The 18,119-nt window shown below is 39.9% G+C and overlaps 1 protein-coding gene across 30 annotated transcripts in view; it reads right to left on the bottom strand.

Moving 5' to 3' along the window:
* Positions 1-18,119, bottom strand: part of DMD (dystrophin) — a 2,010,563-nt gene that overhangs the window by 666,439 nt on the left and 1,326,005 nt on the right. For 29 of the 30 annotated variants that reach the window (XM_065590838.1, XM_065590858.1, XM_065590878.1 and 26 more), the window contains 2 exons: positions 9,729-9,876; positions 7,058-7,207 (listed from right to left, as the gene is read on the bottom strand). In XM_065590838.1, the coding sequence (XP_065446910.1) occupies positions 7,058-7,207; positions 9,729-9,876 (298 nt within the window). Of the gene's footprint in view, positions 1-7,057; positions 7,208-9,728; positions 9,877-17,134; positions 17,297-18,119 lie in introns of those variants that run through there. The other variant, XM_065590935.1, reaches the window with a different exon arrangement.

Raw genomic sequence — 18,119 nt, 5'->3', positions numbered from 1 at the left:
ACATATTCAGGCTTGAAATTAGACAAAGGTTTCTAAACATCAGAAGAGTGAAGTTCTGGAATGGCCTTCCATGAGGAGTAGTGGAAGAAAAAAAACCTACCTTGGTTTAAGATTGTGCTTGATTAGTTAAAGGAGGGGATGGTATGATGAGATTGCCTACAATGACATAACATCCATTCACAACTGCTATTAGCAAATATCTACAACCCTCAGAGATAGGACACTAGATAAGGAGGGCTAGGAATTACTACAGAGAATTCTTTCCCAGGTGTCTGGCTGGCGAGTCTCACCCACATGTTCAGGGTCTAACTGTTCACCATATTTAGGTTTGAGAAGGAATTTCCCCCGAGGTCAGATTGGCAGAGACCCCGATTTGTTTATTTTTTTCTTCCTCTGAAGTGTCACTTGCTGGATTGAATTAGAGTAAATGGTGGATTCTCTTTAAATCAAGATTTATGGACTTCAGTAACTAGGCCAGAAGTTATGGGCCTAGTACAGGAATGGGTGAGTGAGGTTCTATGGCCTGTGACATGCAGACAAGATGATAATGATGGTCTCTTCTTGCCTTAAAGTCTATGAGCAATCTCTTCAAATTGTTCTGTCAGCAAAGAAGGGAGTGGGGGTTGCTTCTAAAAGGAATAGGCTTCAGGACTCACACCACAGGCCCTGCACATCCCAGGGGATCTACAAGATGGGTCATGGTTATCCATGCTGAAGTCCCGAGTCTCCACATTGGTTCTGGCCACTAGTGACCCCAGGCTTTTGTAGTTTTCCGTACAAATGAAAGGAGTGAGGACCAGGGAAGCAATTGAGCGTGCTATCACAAGCTGTAAATACCATGTGAAAGTCAGGAATTTATGCTCCTTTCAGACTACAAAAGAACGAGGACAAATAGATTGCTTCACTTTAACACTCCCACTCTCTTTGTGGCATATATGAGTGTCAATAACACTTTAGCTACTCAAGAAGGGTCTAATACTTCCTTTTTATTTATCTTACCTCTAAAGACACAACCAATAGCGCTTTACAACATATTCACAATGAAATCTGAAACCACACTAAAATTTCACCACAAATTTGAAACTCAGATCAAGTTTGTTAAAACAACAAAACCTTTTGAGCTTCTCTGTGTCCACTTGAAGCAAGTCTGGGCCAGTTTCCAGCTTGCATAAAAAGCATGTGGAATTTGCAGTTCTGCACACTTCAGTGTATAAGCAACTGAAAATAGGTGATTTCAACTGAGAGTTTAACTTTGTTTAACTTTTAACATCAAAAGTGAAACTCGTGGGTGTGAACCTATGTGTAACAGCCTGCACCTGAAGTGGCAGCAGAAGCTGTGCTGGAACCTATTATATTTTAGCCACCATATTTGTTGTTAATATAGGAATAGAAAGGATTTTCAGGTTATGCCAAATTACATTATTACTACAAGCAGAGGGTTGTAGCGTGGTTCCATTGAAGGGGCAATCCAGGCCACTTTCCTAAAGGCCACTTCACTCCCAACAGCACACAGAATTCAGAAAGGATACAATAAAATGTGAAAAAATGTTTAATAAACAATTATTGTGACATTTGTATTAGATACACACTTACTGTTCAAACCCAGGTCAATGCATTAAACTTATGAGCCTTACATTCCCTCTCCTGCAAGTACAATGTAGCTTAGAAATCAGCCACATTGGATCATTCTGGATCATTCTGTCTGCCTGCATTCTGAGTCCAAATAACATCTGAGGATGTATTTAGTCTGCTTCTGCCAGTATTATGAATCCAAATGGTACCTGCAGTGGTATTTAGTCCATGCCTCCCTATATTAGGGGTCCCAATGGTTGCAGATGATGTATTTAGTCACAGGAAGGTCCGTCCAGGAATGCAGAGTGCTTCTAAGGACTCTGTAATGTGTCTTCATCCTAAATCAAAATCTTATTGATTTTGCCATAATTTTTGTCCCATTCATGATTGGTGATGCATGCAGATGTCTCGCTGAATAGGAACTCCAGACAGTCAGTTACATTCCGGGGTAGGGCATACTTGTTAGGGATGCCTTTGTAGCACATAAGCCCCTCCATTCATAGATGTGCCAGGCAATCACCAAGGGCCTAAAAATCTCATTAGAATAGATGGGTGGCTCTCCTCTGCTGGCCTGAAACAGAAGGTCATACTTCCACACTGGCACTTTCAGACCAAGAACATTCTCCAGAGCTTGCCTCACATGAAACTATTGTAAAACCAATGCTAATAAAATCTCCCCCTCTCTCTCACACAGGGAAAAATTGTGGGGATTTATAAATGATTTTAATTGCTTTTGCTATGTGCTCTTACCATGACATATGTTGGCTTGCAGCATAGCTTGCAGGATCTTACGCACTGTCCAGAGATTTGTGTGTGAATAAAATAAAACCAAATGATAACAAGCATCATCTTTTGACTCTGAATTGATCCGGCTCCGGGAAAATGGTAGAAAAGTTTTTTGTTTTTTTTTCTTTTTTAAATGATCAGAGAATAATGTGCACTTTCGTTTGCCTTGGCAGGCCCCTCCACCTCTAGGGCACTTCAGCCAAACCAAAGAAAAATTCATAACACAAAAAGGGAATACCTTTCCCTGTCCACTCTCTGGAGTGTTGCCTTTTTATGCTGGCTTCAAGGTGCCAGTCCTTCCCCAAACAGGCAGAAAGTTGCTTCCCCTATAGGAGGAGAGGAGCCTTCCACCCAAAAGCCTTTTCTTCCTGCTGCCACTAGCCGTGCTGCAGCTTGTCTCTCCTCTTTCCTCCCCCTCTCATTAGGAGAGGATGTTTTTAAAGGTCACAGGCAGCCCTTACTTGGATTCAGGTGGCCTTGGTTGACTTGAGGTAACCTCTTTTCAGCTCATGGGGAGAAGAGCTTTTACCATTCTGGGGCTGATTAATCTGCCTTCCATCACTCTCTTACAGCTGTCTGCTCTGACTTTGTCACAGCACTGAGTCACCTCTGAGTTAATATATTCTGCAGCCTATACAGCCTTTGGACTATTCTGGGGCTGGCTGGTCTATGTCTCAAGCAATGAACATTACATGGAACAGTCAAATGTACCCTTGTCCAGTCCTCCAATATTATTCAGCTGTGATCCACTCATGCAAAATGCACCAGAAGGGCCAAGGAGAACAGGACCCCAATGAGCACCCATAGGCAATGAAACTGCTATGGTGACAATATACATTGTTTTATCGTTGTGAATTTTGGACTGTTTGATTTCTTAATAGGCATTGTTTTTGTGTATTGCTTTTTTTACGTCTTAATGGCAGCTGCCCACCTATCGGCATTTTTACACTGTTATTTGTCATTTGCATGAATGTTTAAAATAAAATGTTCAGTTTCAACACAACAGGTTTTATTAATTTTATTAAAATGGAACATCACAATAATCCATATGCTGTGTGTTGAGGTACATGACCAGTTTCTATAACATGCACAACAAAATTCATAAAATTTCATCACAGTAATCCAAAAACAGTGTGATGAGGTACACAAACAGTATGTATAAAATGAATAACAAAATTTAATAAAAATAAATTTTCCCAAGCTGCCCCAGTCCCAGAAATAGTGGAATGAGTTTGGCACAATTACAAATACTATGTCATTCCCCCTCATGCATTGCACCATGAAAACCCGTGATGTGGGCACACAAAGCACCCTGATTTCTATTACATATGTGGACCCTGTTCCAATAATAATTGTGTACTTTCTGGTTGAGTGTATAAGATGAGCAATCAGTGTCTTGAGTCCACTCCTGGCAAAATGGCTCATCTTTGTCCTCACAGACATCGTACAATACACAGCAGGCCACAATAATGTAGATGGTTTTGATAACATAAGCATCCAAATGATTTTGAGGGCAGTGCCACTGAGATTTCAATCTGCCAAATGCACATGCATCATCATTCTACAGCTACGAAGCGTGTAGCTGAACTTTCTTTTGCCAGGCCCTCTGTAATCAGGATACAGCTTCATAAGCCATGGAAAATGGGGCATGTGGGATCCCCTAGAAAAACAGTGAGGACAGTGACTCCATTCATAATACCATTTGATGGGAACAATATCCCATCTTGTCTGTGAAGGTAAAGTCCCAGGCTCCAGAAAACCCTGGCATTATGCACCTTGCCAGTGCATCCCATGATGATATCCATGAACCGGCCTCTGTGATTGACCAGGGCCTGAATAAAGATGAAGTAGTACTGTTTGCAGCTTATATACTCCCATGTTCCTTATGGAGGGGAAACTATGGATACATGAGTCCCATCGACAGCCCCAGAACTGTTTGGAAAGCCCATTCTTTCAAAACCAGCAATTATTTTGGGAACATTTTTTATGCTCACCACCTTTGGGTAAATCACAGTCCTGATGGCCTCACAAATCTCCACCACCACAAGCCTCACAGTTGACTTGCCAATTCCAAACCAGTTAGTCATGGACAAGTAGAAGTCTGGGGTAGCCAGCTTCCAAATAGCTATAGTAACATGCTTCTGGACTGCCTGGGCCTTCCTCATGCACATGTCTTGACATTGATCACACAGCTCCATGAACATCTACTTCTTCATGCATAAGTTTTGAAGCTTGTCATTCCAGGTCTGCAAGATGATGTGATCCCACCAATCTGTGCCCATGATCTTGCTCCAGAAGCTCTGTTCTATGTATGGGGAATCTGCAACAGTCATGAGCAGCATCAGCTGCGTTCTGGCTGCCATGTCAGTACTGCACTCTGAGAGATGCCACTGATAGGACAAATACCACTGCTGAAACATCCACCAGCACAGAGATACTCTGATTCCCAAAATAGGAGTGAAAGTATAAGCAGAAGTTCTTCCACCGATGCTGGATTACTGTTACTGGCTCTGGTTGCAGGGAGCTTGCAGACCCCAAAATGGCTCTGCTGGAGACGTTGGCAGGCTACAAGCACTTCCAGTCAAGTACCACAAGATAGAGAGACAAGTTCTCCCACAATATACCGTGAACCAAGGCCTAGAGAAGCTATAGCTAGCAAATGTGTTTAAGAATCCTAGGATAAGCCCCCAGAAGTAACGAGATCTGACTTTCAGATACTACAATGGTGCTCATAATTTTCTGGGTCACTCTGACCATGACAAATGAGAAATAGGAATCTTTTCTGTATTAATAAACAGGAGATAAAAAGGTATGTAAAAAGATATCCCTTTCACAAAGTCTTGGAATACAGAAATAGTCAATTACAGATTATATTCAGAGTCTGATAAAATTAGAAATCACAGTTTCTGTGTAAATGCATTTGTAACATCTTTTACAAAAAGAAACACTAACAAAAAGAACACATTTTTCTTAAAAATTAATTATTTCCTTTTAAGCTATGGTCAAAATTTCAAGCGTTGGAGCCTAAAGTTAGGTATGTAAATCCATATTTAATCATAAAATTAGAAGTCACCCGATTTTCAGAGGTGCTGAATTCATTCATTTACAATTGACTTCAGAGACATATCTGGGAGCTCACTCATTTTCTAGAGAAAAGGACACTTCTGCATAGGTGCAGAAATACTGATTTATGTGCCCATTTCTAGGCATCTAGGTTTGCAAATTTTGGTCAATATAGTTTCTTCTTTCAAGCTGAGTAGTTAGCCAATGTTCAAGGCCTTGAAAGGTTGTTTCTATTAGGAGGCAAAACTGATTATATGAATCAAATGGTTCTTTGGTGTAATCCTGATTATCTACAAAGAATGTATACAAAGGCATGTCCAGAAGAAGGATGATGCAGTGGTTAGGGCACTAGCCTCATACTCAGAAGACTCTGCTCTCCAACTTCTTGTGTGACCTTGGGCAAGTCACTTAGCTTCTCTGTGCCTCAGTTCCCCAGCTATGAAATGGATAATAAAACTTCCCTACCTCTCAGTAAGGCTAAATACACATCAAAGTCTGTGAGGCATTCAGATACCACACTGATGAGGGCCATGTAAGTACCATAAATAGAAAGTCCTGATTCCCTGAACACAGTAGAAACAAACGGGAGGTGTTTCCTTTTTCAAAATTTCAAGTCTAACTTCTCATTAAGAACTTTACCCAAAAGGTATTCTCCTAGGGGCATACAACACTGATTCTCCCACTATCTGCTGGATTTCCCCCTGCTTTCAGGTTCTTCACATACATATATGCATTTGCAACCAAATCAATGCCCCAGATCTCGAGTATGCAATCAGTCTCCAGGAAAGTTCCTTGGCCCACATGATTCAGCTTCTACTCAAGCCTTGCTTTGCTGCTCTGTGCCTTGGGTGATGGCTTCTATTGTTTCCGCTATTAATAAATAAAGGAGTATTTAACTGCTACCTCATTTAGCCTGAATGAGGGGCACTTGGAATACTCATCAATTTCTCCTTTAATCTGTGACTGACGGCCAACATTCACACTTTTCAGCATAGCAATATATATATTCAAATAAAAACCAGCAAAACCTTTCCCCAGCCCTCTCCACAGGCACAGAAATCTAAGATAGCAGAATAAGTACAATGCCACTGTGCAGGAGACGGGATCTGAGGAAGCATGAAAGGCCTGCAGGATGCAGAGCCCAGTGCCACAGAGGCTGCCTGTATAATTTTAAGGGTTTGGAGAGGGAAAAGAGTTGGGGTGTAGCCAGTGGTTCCACAAATGTAGACACCCATTGGATATTACCCCCAATGGAGCAGTGCTATAAATGCTACAGAAGCTACTCTAGCCTCAGAGCAGCAGTAGCAGCCACAAAACAGCCAGGATTGGAGAACAAATCCTTCCCCTCTCCTCAGCATTTTTTAACCGAAAACCACTTATTTAAGTGCCTATACATGGCTGCAGAAAACTAACTTTAGGCACCCATTTAAAAAAAGAATCTTGTCCATACCACTGTTATTAAGTCACCCAGCATCACAGCTACAATTCTTGTTTGCTGCTTTTTTCTGTTATTCTATAACAGATACAGATTAACCTTCGTGTTCATTCAGAGCAAAAGCATACACATGACAGAATGTATAAGTACTTCTAACAGATTAGCGTTATATGTCATAATATCATTGCTAATATGTCTAACCTTTATCCAGCGATGGTTAGCCTCCTTGAGCCTATTTTCAAGCTTATGTTTTCCTTCTGGGTTCAGTGATGTACTTCCAAGTACTATTCCTCCAGTTTCAGTTAATCGTTTCAATATTCCCTTGTGTGGAGGCAGCTCTTCCACTCTTAACTGGAACAGACAAATACAACATTTAAAATGAACTGTGGTAGAATTTTCAACTCCCTTATCTTCGCTGCTATTGATTAGTCTATCAGCTGCAGAAACCAGGCTCAGGGCTCAATTCAGCACAAAATAGCCACGGTTTTTTGAGTTAAAAAGGCTCAGAAAAACAGCAAATGCTGACTCTATTAGGCAGACTTATAGTGGGGAAAGAGTGTCTCTCTGAGGAGACCAAAAAGGAAGGAAAACAAGCTTCCCAGAGGGAAATAAAATAAAAGTTCTTCTCTGCTGTGTGATTAATCTTTCTTTCTGGTCACCTGGTGCTTTACTAATTGCTGCCTTTTGTTTGTGTGAACTGTAAGCCCTTTAGAGCAGGTTCCATGTCTCTTCCATGTTCTGTGCAGTGCTAAGCACTTTGGTCCAACCCCATAAGCAATAATGTTGATAATATATTCATAAACACTGCAAATCAGAGGGCTACTGGTAATGTTTAGGAGTGTCCTGCCTATCGTGTCTCCATAATCTGAATCTATTCTCCTTCCTGTATGCAATTATTGCAAATTTATAGTGTTAATATAGCTTAACATATAAAGTAACCAAAGTGTTATAGAATAGAAAGTGAAAGCTTCTGCAGCCATCATTTTTAAAAATTATCAAAATCTGAGCTGAGCCACAAGGGAATCTTTAATAGTTACTATATCACTGGGTTTGGGGTAACTTCCCTTGGATGGATCAAAAAGAAAAGAGGTGGCTCACAGCATGGCTTAAAAGCCTGAACTATTAAGGAAAAAAATATCATCACCAGTAGGTTTGACTTTGAACCACCCATCCTTTAGGGGTTATTGGGGGAGGGGTTCCCTCCCACATTAACATACTTCTCCCCTGCCCACATTAATACATATTGAGAAGAGAGAATCCTCATCCATATATGCCCTTTTCTCCCCCACCTGCTATCCAAAATGCAGCTACCAGCTACTGACATTAGTACATTTGGACCTGAGACCTCCAAAGCTCTACACATACATATGAAAGCTCAGAGGAGCTGCGCAGCAAAAAACAAAACAAAACAAAACAAACACTTTCTAATGTAGGTAGCATTTCATTTAGATTGTAAGCTCCAGAGGACAGGGATTGTTTAAAGCGCCATGGACATTTAATGCTCTGTACATATAAATAAATAAATGCACAAATATATTTTATTTGCTTTGTTCCTAGATTTCACATTTCTGATATTACAGACTCACAGGGTTAAAAACTAGGTTTGTGAGTGCTGGAAGTCTACCTGGCTCTAGAAGGGATAACTTAAACAAAGGCAGATGAAAGATATGAAAAGCCTCTTCAAAATTCTTCCTCTGACTCACTGACATTCAGTCAGTCAGGATGAAGTCCATTTAGCCCTACATGCAACCTCCACAGATACCAATAAGACAATCTGGTTTATAGGAATGGTCATAGGAAGGCTAATATTACATTATGTGACTAATAATGAGAGGATACTTTTCATTAGGAAGAGGAAGAGTTAAACCTCTGTGGACTAAAAGGGCAGTAGAAGTATTTTAGAAGGAGAGATCACATAGACGATTTAAAATACACAGAAAGTAGCTGGAGATCAGTCAGCAAAGTAAAGGTAAACTAACTTATTGCAGAAAAAAAAATAAGGCGTATATGAAACAGTCCCCCCTCCAACAGTTTCAGGGTGCTTTACAATCAAACTTGTTTTAAAATTGTAGTTATTGAGGCTGGTTTAGTTTTAAAAGCCAAACAGATCAAGCAGTTCAAATAACAATAGGGAGAAACAAACTGTACAAACGAAGGGCAGTTACAGCCTGTTCTGTTTACATTGGTGTAAGATCATAATTAGGACACAATAGGTCATTAACTAATTCAGATCTCAACAGGTGACTAGCCATATATGATAATAGAATTACATGAGTGTTTGGGAAGCCTGGAGGTTCTCACATTTGGCTATGTCTGGCGATAATAGGGAGGCAGTTTTCACATATTCTACTGGCACCTGGAATCTCTGGGGCCCCCATGACCTTTCATTTAAACTTAATTTTTCTTATCAAAATTGCCTACTTTGGGGTTTTTTTTATTTTATATTTTTAAACACTCTTTTGGGGACTTCTTTCAGCCCGCCACAAGGAAATATCTTGCTGCTAAAATGGTTAAGCCAAGAAAGGAGACATTTCTTAATTACATTAAAGAGCTGAATATTAAGCATTAGGTTTTCTTCTCTGTCCCATTTCCCGCGAAACACACACTAGTTAGGGATGACAAAAGGTCTCTCTTTTACAACTCTATATTTTCAATTACTTTTTCTAGTCTAATTTTAATGCAGGCAATATATTCTGGTATTTCAAATATTTCCTGGGCTTTCAAACACAGGACTTCCTATTTTTTGGATTATCTAGTAAATTGTGGAATGATAGTGTTTGACAGAAATCAATCTGGATTAAGAACAACAATTAAATTTGTTTATGCAGATATGACAAACTAAGAAGACATTAAATATAAGAATTTATGTTACCTTCACTTTTTCAAGAGAGTCTTTTAACTGTTGTTCATTTCCCGGTTCAAGAGGAATACCAACAATGCTGTCTGCTTCCTCTAACCATAAAATGAATTCATTTAAATCTTCTTGCAATTCTGATAAAATATTCTTTTCTTCCTCCAGCCTACAGTAAAAAATAAACAAAACAAAACAAAAAACACCACACTAGTGTTATTAGGGGAACACTGTGTCATAGGTAACTATATTTCAAATGCAATCTTTATTGTTATAAAAATAAAAAATCATCGCTTTTTAACACAAATATAATGCATAACTAAGTGGAGGAAAATATACAGATTATTTGACATTAACAGTAATTCTTTAAAAGCAAAAATTTACATATTTCTTCAAAATTAATCAGAAAAGAAACACCACTCATGATAAATAGAATTAAATGTATCTGAAAATAAGTCTGGAGTTTTAATTTGCAGTTCTAAACTCTCTTCTGACTCAAATAATGATGATTTTTAACCCAGTCCTGCAAGGTGCCAATAAGCAATAGGATCTGCTCCTTTTGTCACAAATGAGATGAAAGCCCAAGTTTCAGAAACTGAAAAAAATCTAAAGGCAAAGTTTACTAAATTGGATCCCTAAAATTAGGCCCTTATATCCAGTGGGGACTATTTTGGGAGGAACTATGTATTTGTGGTCAAGGAACTAGATTTGGGATTCAGGAAAATTAGGTTCAATTCCCACCTGTGCCAAAGATTTCCTATGAACTTTGGACATGTCACAATCTCACCACTTCCTCATCTGGAAAATGAGGACAATAATGCGTCCCCTCTTCCAATGTTTGTTTGCTTTAGACTGTAAGGTTTTCAGGGTAGAGGCTGTCTCGGACTGCGTATGCACTGTCCCTAGCACAATGGGGCCCCAGTCATGGCTGAGGGCGCTAGCTGCAACAACTACTATACACACACACACACACACACACACAGACCTAAGTAAAAGGCCTGATTTTTTTCAAAATGTGATGAATGCCAGCAACTCCCATCAAACTCAATAGGAGCTGTAAGCACCTGAACATCTTTGAAGTCAGACCATCTAGTGAGGTGTCTATGTGTGGACTTAAATAACTGCTTTTAAGCTTCAAAATTTGAAAATGATGTCTTTAGTCTTCCTCCAATTTATACAATGGTTTAAAAATCATCAAGTAAATCTGCTTAACTGGGGTCTCGAGCCATCTGTGGTCACAAACTTTTGTCCTAAAGCATCTTGTTCTTTGTGTCCCAACAGCCAGGCAAGTTCTGTAAACACTTTAGCTGCTAGGTCTTGAGGCTCTAGCTTATGATGGGACTAAAATAGCACTCCACATACTGCCTGCAGCCACCAGACTCCTCCACCTAGAAGACACCGTGCCTCTGTGACCTGCTCCTCATCAAGCACCACAGAACCTTTTCCTCCTGGCCATTTAAACACCTCAACAGTAACAGAATCACCCTTAACAGATGCATCACACTGCCCCCTGTAACCTAATACTGCTCACTTCCATGTTCAAACATGAATGTCTTAAATGACTATTGGGATGAATGCTTCAGAGTTGTGGACAAGTTCCCTCTCCCTTGGCAATAGGGAGAGGAGTCAGAAAGACCTTGATCCAGGGACTAACCTTGCTCTGAGAAAACCAAGTCCATGTGGCAAATTGGGAGCAGCAGGGAAACCTGATGGGGAACCACATGCAGAGCTGGCGCTGGGGGAACCACACATGGAACAGGCTATGCCTGGCAGATGTTACCACTGGAGTCAGGTCTGTGTAAAGCTTGTAGGAAAGCAGCAGAAACTGGGCAGGGAACCAGTGCAGAGACAGTCCAATGAGACATAACAAGTACTGATGCTGGCCTGGAAATCTGCAGTGTCCTATTTGTGTTTAGCAAAGAGTAGACTGGAGAGGGTACCTCCCAGGCATTAAGCTTGAGGAGCCCTAATTCTCTAGTGGACTGCCCTCCCCAATGGCCCAAATAATACTTTAGAGTAGAGGTCTGGCATATCGGTGCACCAGCAGCAGTAATGATTACAATATTAATAGAGATTCAGATTTCCAAGAGAGGTCGGAAGGAGATGTGTATGGTTATGAAGGGAATTGCACAGGCCTAAATATTCTATTAATCAATTTTACATGTCCCCAACCAGAAGACATAAGCAAATGTTTATTGGGATTGTGATATTGCATCATTATTCACTGATTTTTGTCACAATGATGCAAAGATACCCAAAATGCACACAAACGCCCCCATGCTGCAAACACAAACATGTAGTCTCACTGAAGTTAATGGATTGCTCACATGAACGAAGTTACTCATACATGCAAGTGTTTGCAGGATCTGCCCCAAAAGCAGCCTCAGCACTGCAAAAAACACTAGTGTGTGTGTGTGTGTGTGGGGGGGGAAAGACAACCACAAAAAAGCACTAGTGATGGGAGAACTTCAAACGTTCAGTTTTTGATAAGTTTGATAAGTATCCAGAAATTCAGTTGCCTAGAGCAGTGGTTCTCAAACTGTGGGTGGGGAACCCAAACGGGGACCTTTGAATGTGGTCGACAGGGCTGGCTTAGACTTGCTGGGGCCCAGGGCTGAAGCCCAAGCCCCACTGCCCAGGGTCGAAGCCAAAGCCGGAGGGCTTCAGCCTGGGCTGCAGGGTTTAGGTTGCAGGCCTCCTGCATGGGGCTGAAGCCCTTGAGCTTCAGCTTTGGCCACCCTCCGCAGAGCAGTGGGGCTCAGGCTTTGCTTCTCTCCACCCCAGGGCAGGGACGGGCTCAGGCTTCGGTCCCCCCTCCTGGGGTTGTGAAGTAATTTTTGTTGTCAGAAAGAGGTCGTGGTGCAATGAAGTTTGAGAATCCCTGGCCTAGAGGAATAGAAGCCTGTGAATAGGCGTCTGCCCACGCAACGATTCCATCCCCTCAACAGAGACTAAATCTCCCAGCTGGTATCTATTTCTGGGACATCTTCAGAATCTGTTGCCCCCCTTTGAGTTGACTCTCCCCCTGTGCACTCAGACACATGACCAACAGGCAGCTCAGGTTAAAATACAAGTAGTATGTAGTATGTCCACATCAGGTGCTGGGAGGAGGAAGTGTCAGCTGACCCCAACCACAACAACAATCAAGATAGTGACTCCAAGCAGCTCAGAGGGGAAGAGCAGGGCATAGGACCATTGTCAATATAGGAGAACAGAGAGCGCAAATAATAGAAATTGGCCAAATGTGTGGGATTCCTTCTTTTAGTGGGAATCTTGGGAAGTCTCTGTTAAAGTGATGGCTGGCATATTGGTAGAAACCTTGGTGGGAATTTTGTCCTTTTCTAGTGGAATGAATAGGGATTGCCTTCCAGGATAAAATGGAAATATCTCAGAAGAAAGGCTTCCTTACAGTTCAAGATAACTGGATATGGTGTACCTCAATCATTTCCATTCCTGTGTTTCCATTTCAATACAAAAACGATATTAAGATGGAGATAAGACTGAGACTACATAGAATCATAGAAATGTAGAGCTGGAAGGGACCTCTAGAGGTCATCAATTACAGCCCCCTGTACTGAAGCAGGACCAAGATACCCAGAGCATCCCTGACACACTTGTCCAACCTGTTTTTAAAACTCTCCAATGATGGGGATTCTGTAATCTCCTTTGGAAGCCAATTTCAGAGCTTAACTAACCTTCCAGCTGGAAAGCTTTTCATACTATCTAACCTAAATCTCCCTTGCTTCAAATTAAGCCCATTACTTCTTGTCCTGCCTTCGGTGGACATGGAGAACAATCAATCACCACTCTCTTTATAACAACCCTTAATGTATTTGAAGGCTTAGCAGGCTTCTTTTCTCAAAATTAAACATGACCAGTTTTTTAACCTTTTCTCAAACATCAGGTTTCCTAAACCTATTATCATTTTTGCTGGTCTTCTCTGGACTCTCTCCAATTTGTCCACATATTTCTTAAAACGTGACACTAGAACTGGACATAGTATTCCAGCGGAGGCCTCACCAGAGCCGGGTAGAGACTGATACCTCCTGTGTCTTATATAAAACACTCCTGTTAATACACCCCAGAATTATATTCTCCCTCTTTGCAACTGCATCATACTGTTGGCTTATATTCAGTCTGTGATCCACCAAAATTCCAAATCCCTTTCAGCAGTACTACTGTCATTCCCCATAACTACAGTTATTCCTCAGGTTGTTTTTGCACATGTGATCTTTCCTTCCTAAGTGTAGCATTTTACACTTGTCTTTATTGAATTTCATCTATTTGATTTCAGACAAATTCTCTAATTTGTCAAGGACACTTTGAATTCTGATCCTGTACTCCAAAGTGCTTGCAACGCCTCTCATCTTGGTGTCATCTGCAAATTTTATAAGCCCTCTTTTCCACTTCATTGTCCAATTCATTAATGAAAATATTGAATAGTATTGGACTCAAGACAGACCCTGCAGGACCCACTAGATACGTTCTTCCAGTTTGACAGCAAACCATTGATAACAACTCTGAGTATGGTTATAGTAATTTAATCTTGGCCACATTTCCCTAGTTTGCCTTTAAGAATGTCATGTTGGACTGTGTCAGTGCCATATATTGGCCTCTTACAATTTCTTTCTATCTTTTCTTCATATTGGGGTCGTTTGCTGTTCTGCTTTTAATATGGTTTCTGACAAAGTGTAAGCCCTCCTGAACTCCTTTTCCCTTAGATTTTCATCCTGTGGGACTTTACCTACCAGTACTCTGAGTTTTTAGCAGTATTATAAGGTAAAATACATCACAGGGGAGCAGTTATCCTCAAACCAAGATTTACAAACTTAGGAAAATCAGAAAGTTAAGTTGAAAAGAAATCCAAGCCTATTGAAGTGCAAGGCCATACATAGTAGAGCACATAAACAATCTTAACTCTATCCTGTAGTGATGTCATGTAATAGCCATATGATTATAATTAAGGTATTTTAGTATTTGTAGTCCCAGATTAAATTTAAAATATTTTTAAAAAACACACTTTTCAAAAAGTCACCTTCAGAGTGTTTACAATATCCCTGTAATGTATTTTATCCTTAAATTACTGATACATATCTCAAATTTAATTTCTACCTTATAGCTTTGCCTGGGAATGTATTTGTTTTTATAACAAAAGTTAAAAATTCCACATACTAAACAAGAAATCCAAAGTGAAATATTACCATATGAAATTTCTAATGAGTTATTTTAATGTAATATCAATTTAAAACGTGAAACAAAAATTATATACATACATACACACACACACACACACACTTTTATGATAGATTCACAAATAATCTCTGGCTGCTTCACACCACTCTGCAGCACCACAAACCAGCCAGTGTATGCAAAGTTTTCCCCTTTCTTCTGTCCTTCTCATCAACCTGGATGAACCATCTCCATAAATTCCTCCTGCACCCTCTACAAGCTACTGGATGCAAACAACAGTTTTCCATCTCCCTCCTTCCTTCCATTGAGGATTAGTCCTGCTTTGAGCGGGGGCTGGACTAAATGACCTCCTGAGGTCCCTTTCAACCCTGATATTCTATGATTCATATAACTCTCAAAATATGCATGTGTGTGCACACCCCTCTCTCGTCCCCCACATGCACCTCCCCTACACACACATTGTCCCTTTCCCTCCATCTCTGTCTGTCAAGTAAGTCTGGTTCAATGGAGAGCTGTTGAATGTATGAATTTGGGAGTATGATCACTGGTGCTGTTATTTTTCATAACTGAAAAGAATAAAATCTTTTTTAGATAAACACATGAAGAATTGCACTCTCAAAATGGCCACCATCTCCTACCATTCTCAATGGGACAGAAATCACAGGCTGTCCACTCTTTTAAAACAGCCACTGCCTACAGCTAGACTGCCCTCAGTGGTGCCCCCCATGCTATCAGGAGAAGAGCACTGTGAATAGGTGACTTGAGACAGTTGGCCATCTTTGCTAAAGGCAGCCTCAGTTCAATTGAGAGCAATGGGAGAATGCAATAATTTTGGAAGAGGGCAAGTCTTTGTAACTTTCTGAAGGAGAAGATTACGTGCTAGTCTGTGCTGAAGGAGAAACTTTCAGTTATAAAGAAAGTCAGCCAAAAGTGACCCATAATTATAATCACACGAGCAAATGTATTCAAATCTTACCTACATGAGAACTTTGCATAGTCTACTTCTGTTGTTACTAACATCATGTGAGACCAAAAAAACAAAAAGTTTAAAACCTAGTACCAAATTTCTTAAAGGATCCATTTTTAATTCAAAGTTATTTTTTGGGAAGGTATACTGACATTTCTTATACGTAACCAAGAGGTTGCCTGAGTTCAAAGTTAAGTGCAAAACACAACTCTGCCTTAACTGTGGAGTTGCAACTAGCATTAATAATACATTCTTTCCAATTGCAAAAACTATTATTAAAGCAGGATAGAAATTGGTTTAGTGTCTCTGTTTTCCCATACTTTTTCACTTTTCAGCATGATGGTTACTGCCAGCAAGAAAGTCAGAAAAAGCAAAGAAATGAAAGCTATTTGAAACTATGTCACAATTTATTTATGGTGAGAAGGACTTTTTAACCAGATATGCTTCCTGATGGATGAGCGAAAGGGATGGTGTTTTCCTTTCCAGGAAAAAGAGACTCAACAATAAAGTGCCAGTTTCACACCCTTTAACACAAATTCCTCCAAACAATTGTTATTTAAAAATATATATCTTATATGACAAATAATTTAGAACTTGACAGATTTAAGAGTTTACATTAAGCAAAATAAGAATACAGAAATTCCAAAAATGAATATCAGTCTCTTGGAAGCTTGGACTTCTATCTAGAATGTTTTGGAAAAATCTCCAAAATTATTCCAATCTATGAGAACGAACCTCTTATTTTAAACCCTTCAGTTAAATTTTTAGTGTAATTTCTTCTCTCTTTAATTCATAGCACCCAGAAAAATGTGTTCAACTGATTTCAAGCTTCTAGCATGGATTTTTTTCCTTCACATGTCAAGACAGCTGCATCACTGTTTTACTGTGGGGGGAGGTAAGAAAAACAGAGTATTCTTTTTATATGATAAGGTGTAAGTCTGAGAACTGGTAGAAAGAAAACTTATAATTGCCACCTAAATAACTCATTTGTATCATCAGTGGAAGAAACACAGATCAGTCAGCAGTGAAAAGGTACCAACAGGGGAACTGAGTTTGAGAGTTGAATTGAAATTCCTAGTATAACAAGAGACAGGGAATGATAAAACTATACAGTATAGCCATGAAGTTTTTATAAGTCAACACTGTATTCATTTACAGCAAATGAAGTATTCCCATTACATGAGGGGAATAAAGACTAAAACTTATGACAGAGAACCTCAGACTGCTTCAAAATGGAGTCTGAGGTAGTCAGCTGGTGCCTATGTACTACCTGATATACTCCACTGCCTGGCCAGTTGACGTGGTCTCACATTCACAAATGCACATCAGGTTGTTATCCTTTCACCAAGGTGTGCATTATTCTTTTCTTACAAAGTAGCAGTGTAATGCAAGGAGAAACGTCTATGTCACTTCACTCCTCAGCCCAGACTCACCCTCTGAGCTTCCCTTCAGACCTACCCCTTGCTTATATCCTCCCAATTACCTCATTAGCCCAGTGATTACAACCCAGGTGCTCATAACCCCCCAACATAATTAACTGCCTCCAGCTGGGCCTGACAGTGATCAGGGCACTGCTGATGGTGCCCTGTCACAGAGGTGTATAAAATTCAACAGTATAAGAAAATTCTACTTTCCAACCAAGCTAGCAACACTAGTGAAATTAACCTTCCTTCCATCGCTGTAGCACAATGCACATCCAGTTTTGCTATGACCATATATAATTTATAATATTTTTAAGTTGAACTTGGTGTAGTAAATTGGTTTCTTTTATAGGAATTTAGGTTACTATGTTCATCAGGAGCTGATATATATGTAGGCTTGAAAGGATTAGATTTTTATCATAAATATCTATTTCGCTGTATACACACAAACTGACAAAAATATTTCCATCAATAGTAATCAAAATGTACAAATAGGCAAAATAAGAAAAATGCCACTTGAGAAATTATTAGGGTTAGATTTAAGGATATTTACTTTGTATATTTTGACATGTAATGTTGTCAATTTGTGTTTTAATGGTTATAGAGCTTTTAACTTTGTCTGATCCCTCCAATAATTTCCCACAACTGTGGAAATTGTACGTAGATCTCATAATTTTGCACAGCTGTGAAAATGTAAATCAATAAACATAAGAAAAAATGCTTAAAAATAAGCATCAGGATTATCCCAGTAGTACACACACCCAATTATAAAGCCAAGTTGCTGACAGGTTGGTACAAAAGTACAACCACATGATGCCCCCTACCACCAGCACT

Source organism: Chrysemys picta, chromosome 1 (genome assembly GCF_011386835.1).
Source record: "Chrysemys picta bellii isolate R12L10 chromosome 1, ASM1138683v2, whole genome shotgun sequence".
Lineage (NCBI taxonomy): Eukaryota > Metazoa > Chordata > Testudines > Emydidae > Chrysemys > Chrysemys picta.
The sequence above is the reverse complement of the archived record's forward strand: the minus strand, read 5'-3'. Positions and strand labels throughout refer to the sequence as shown.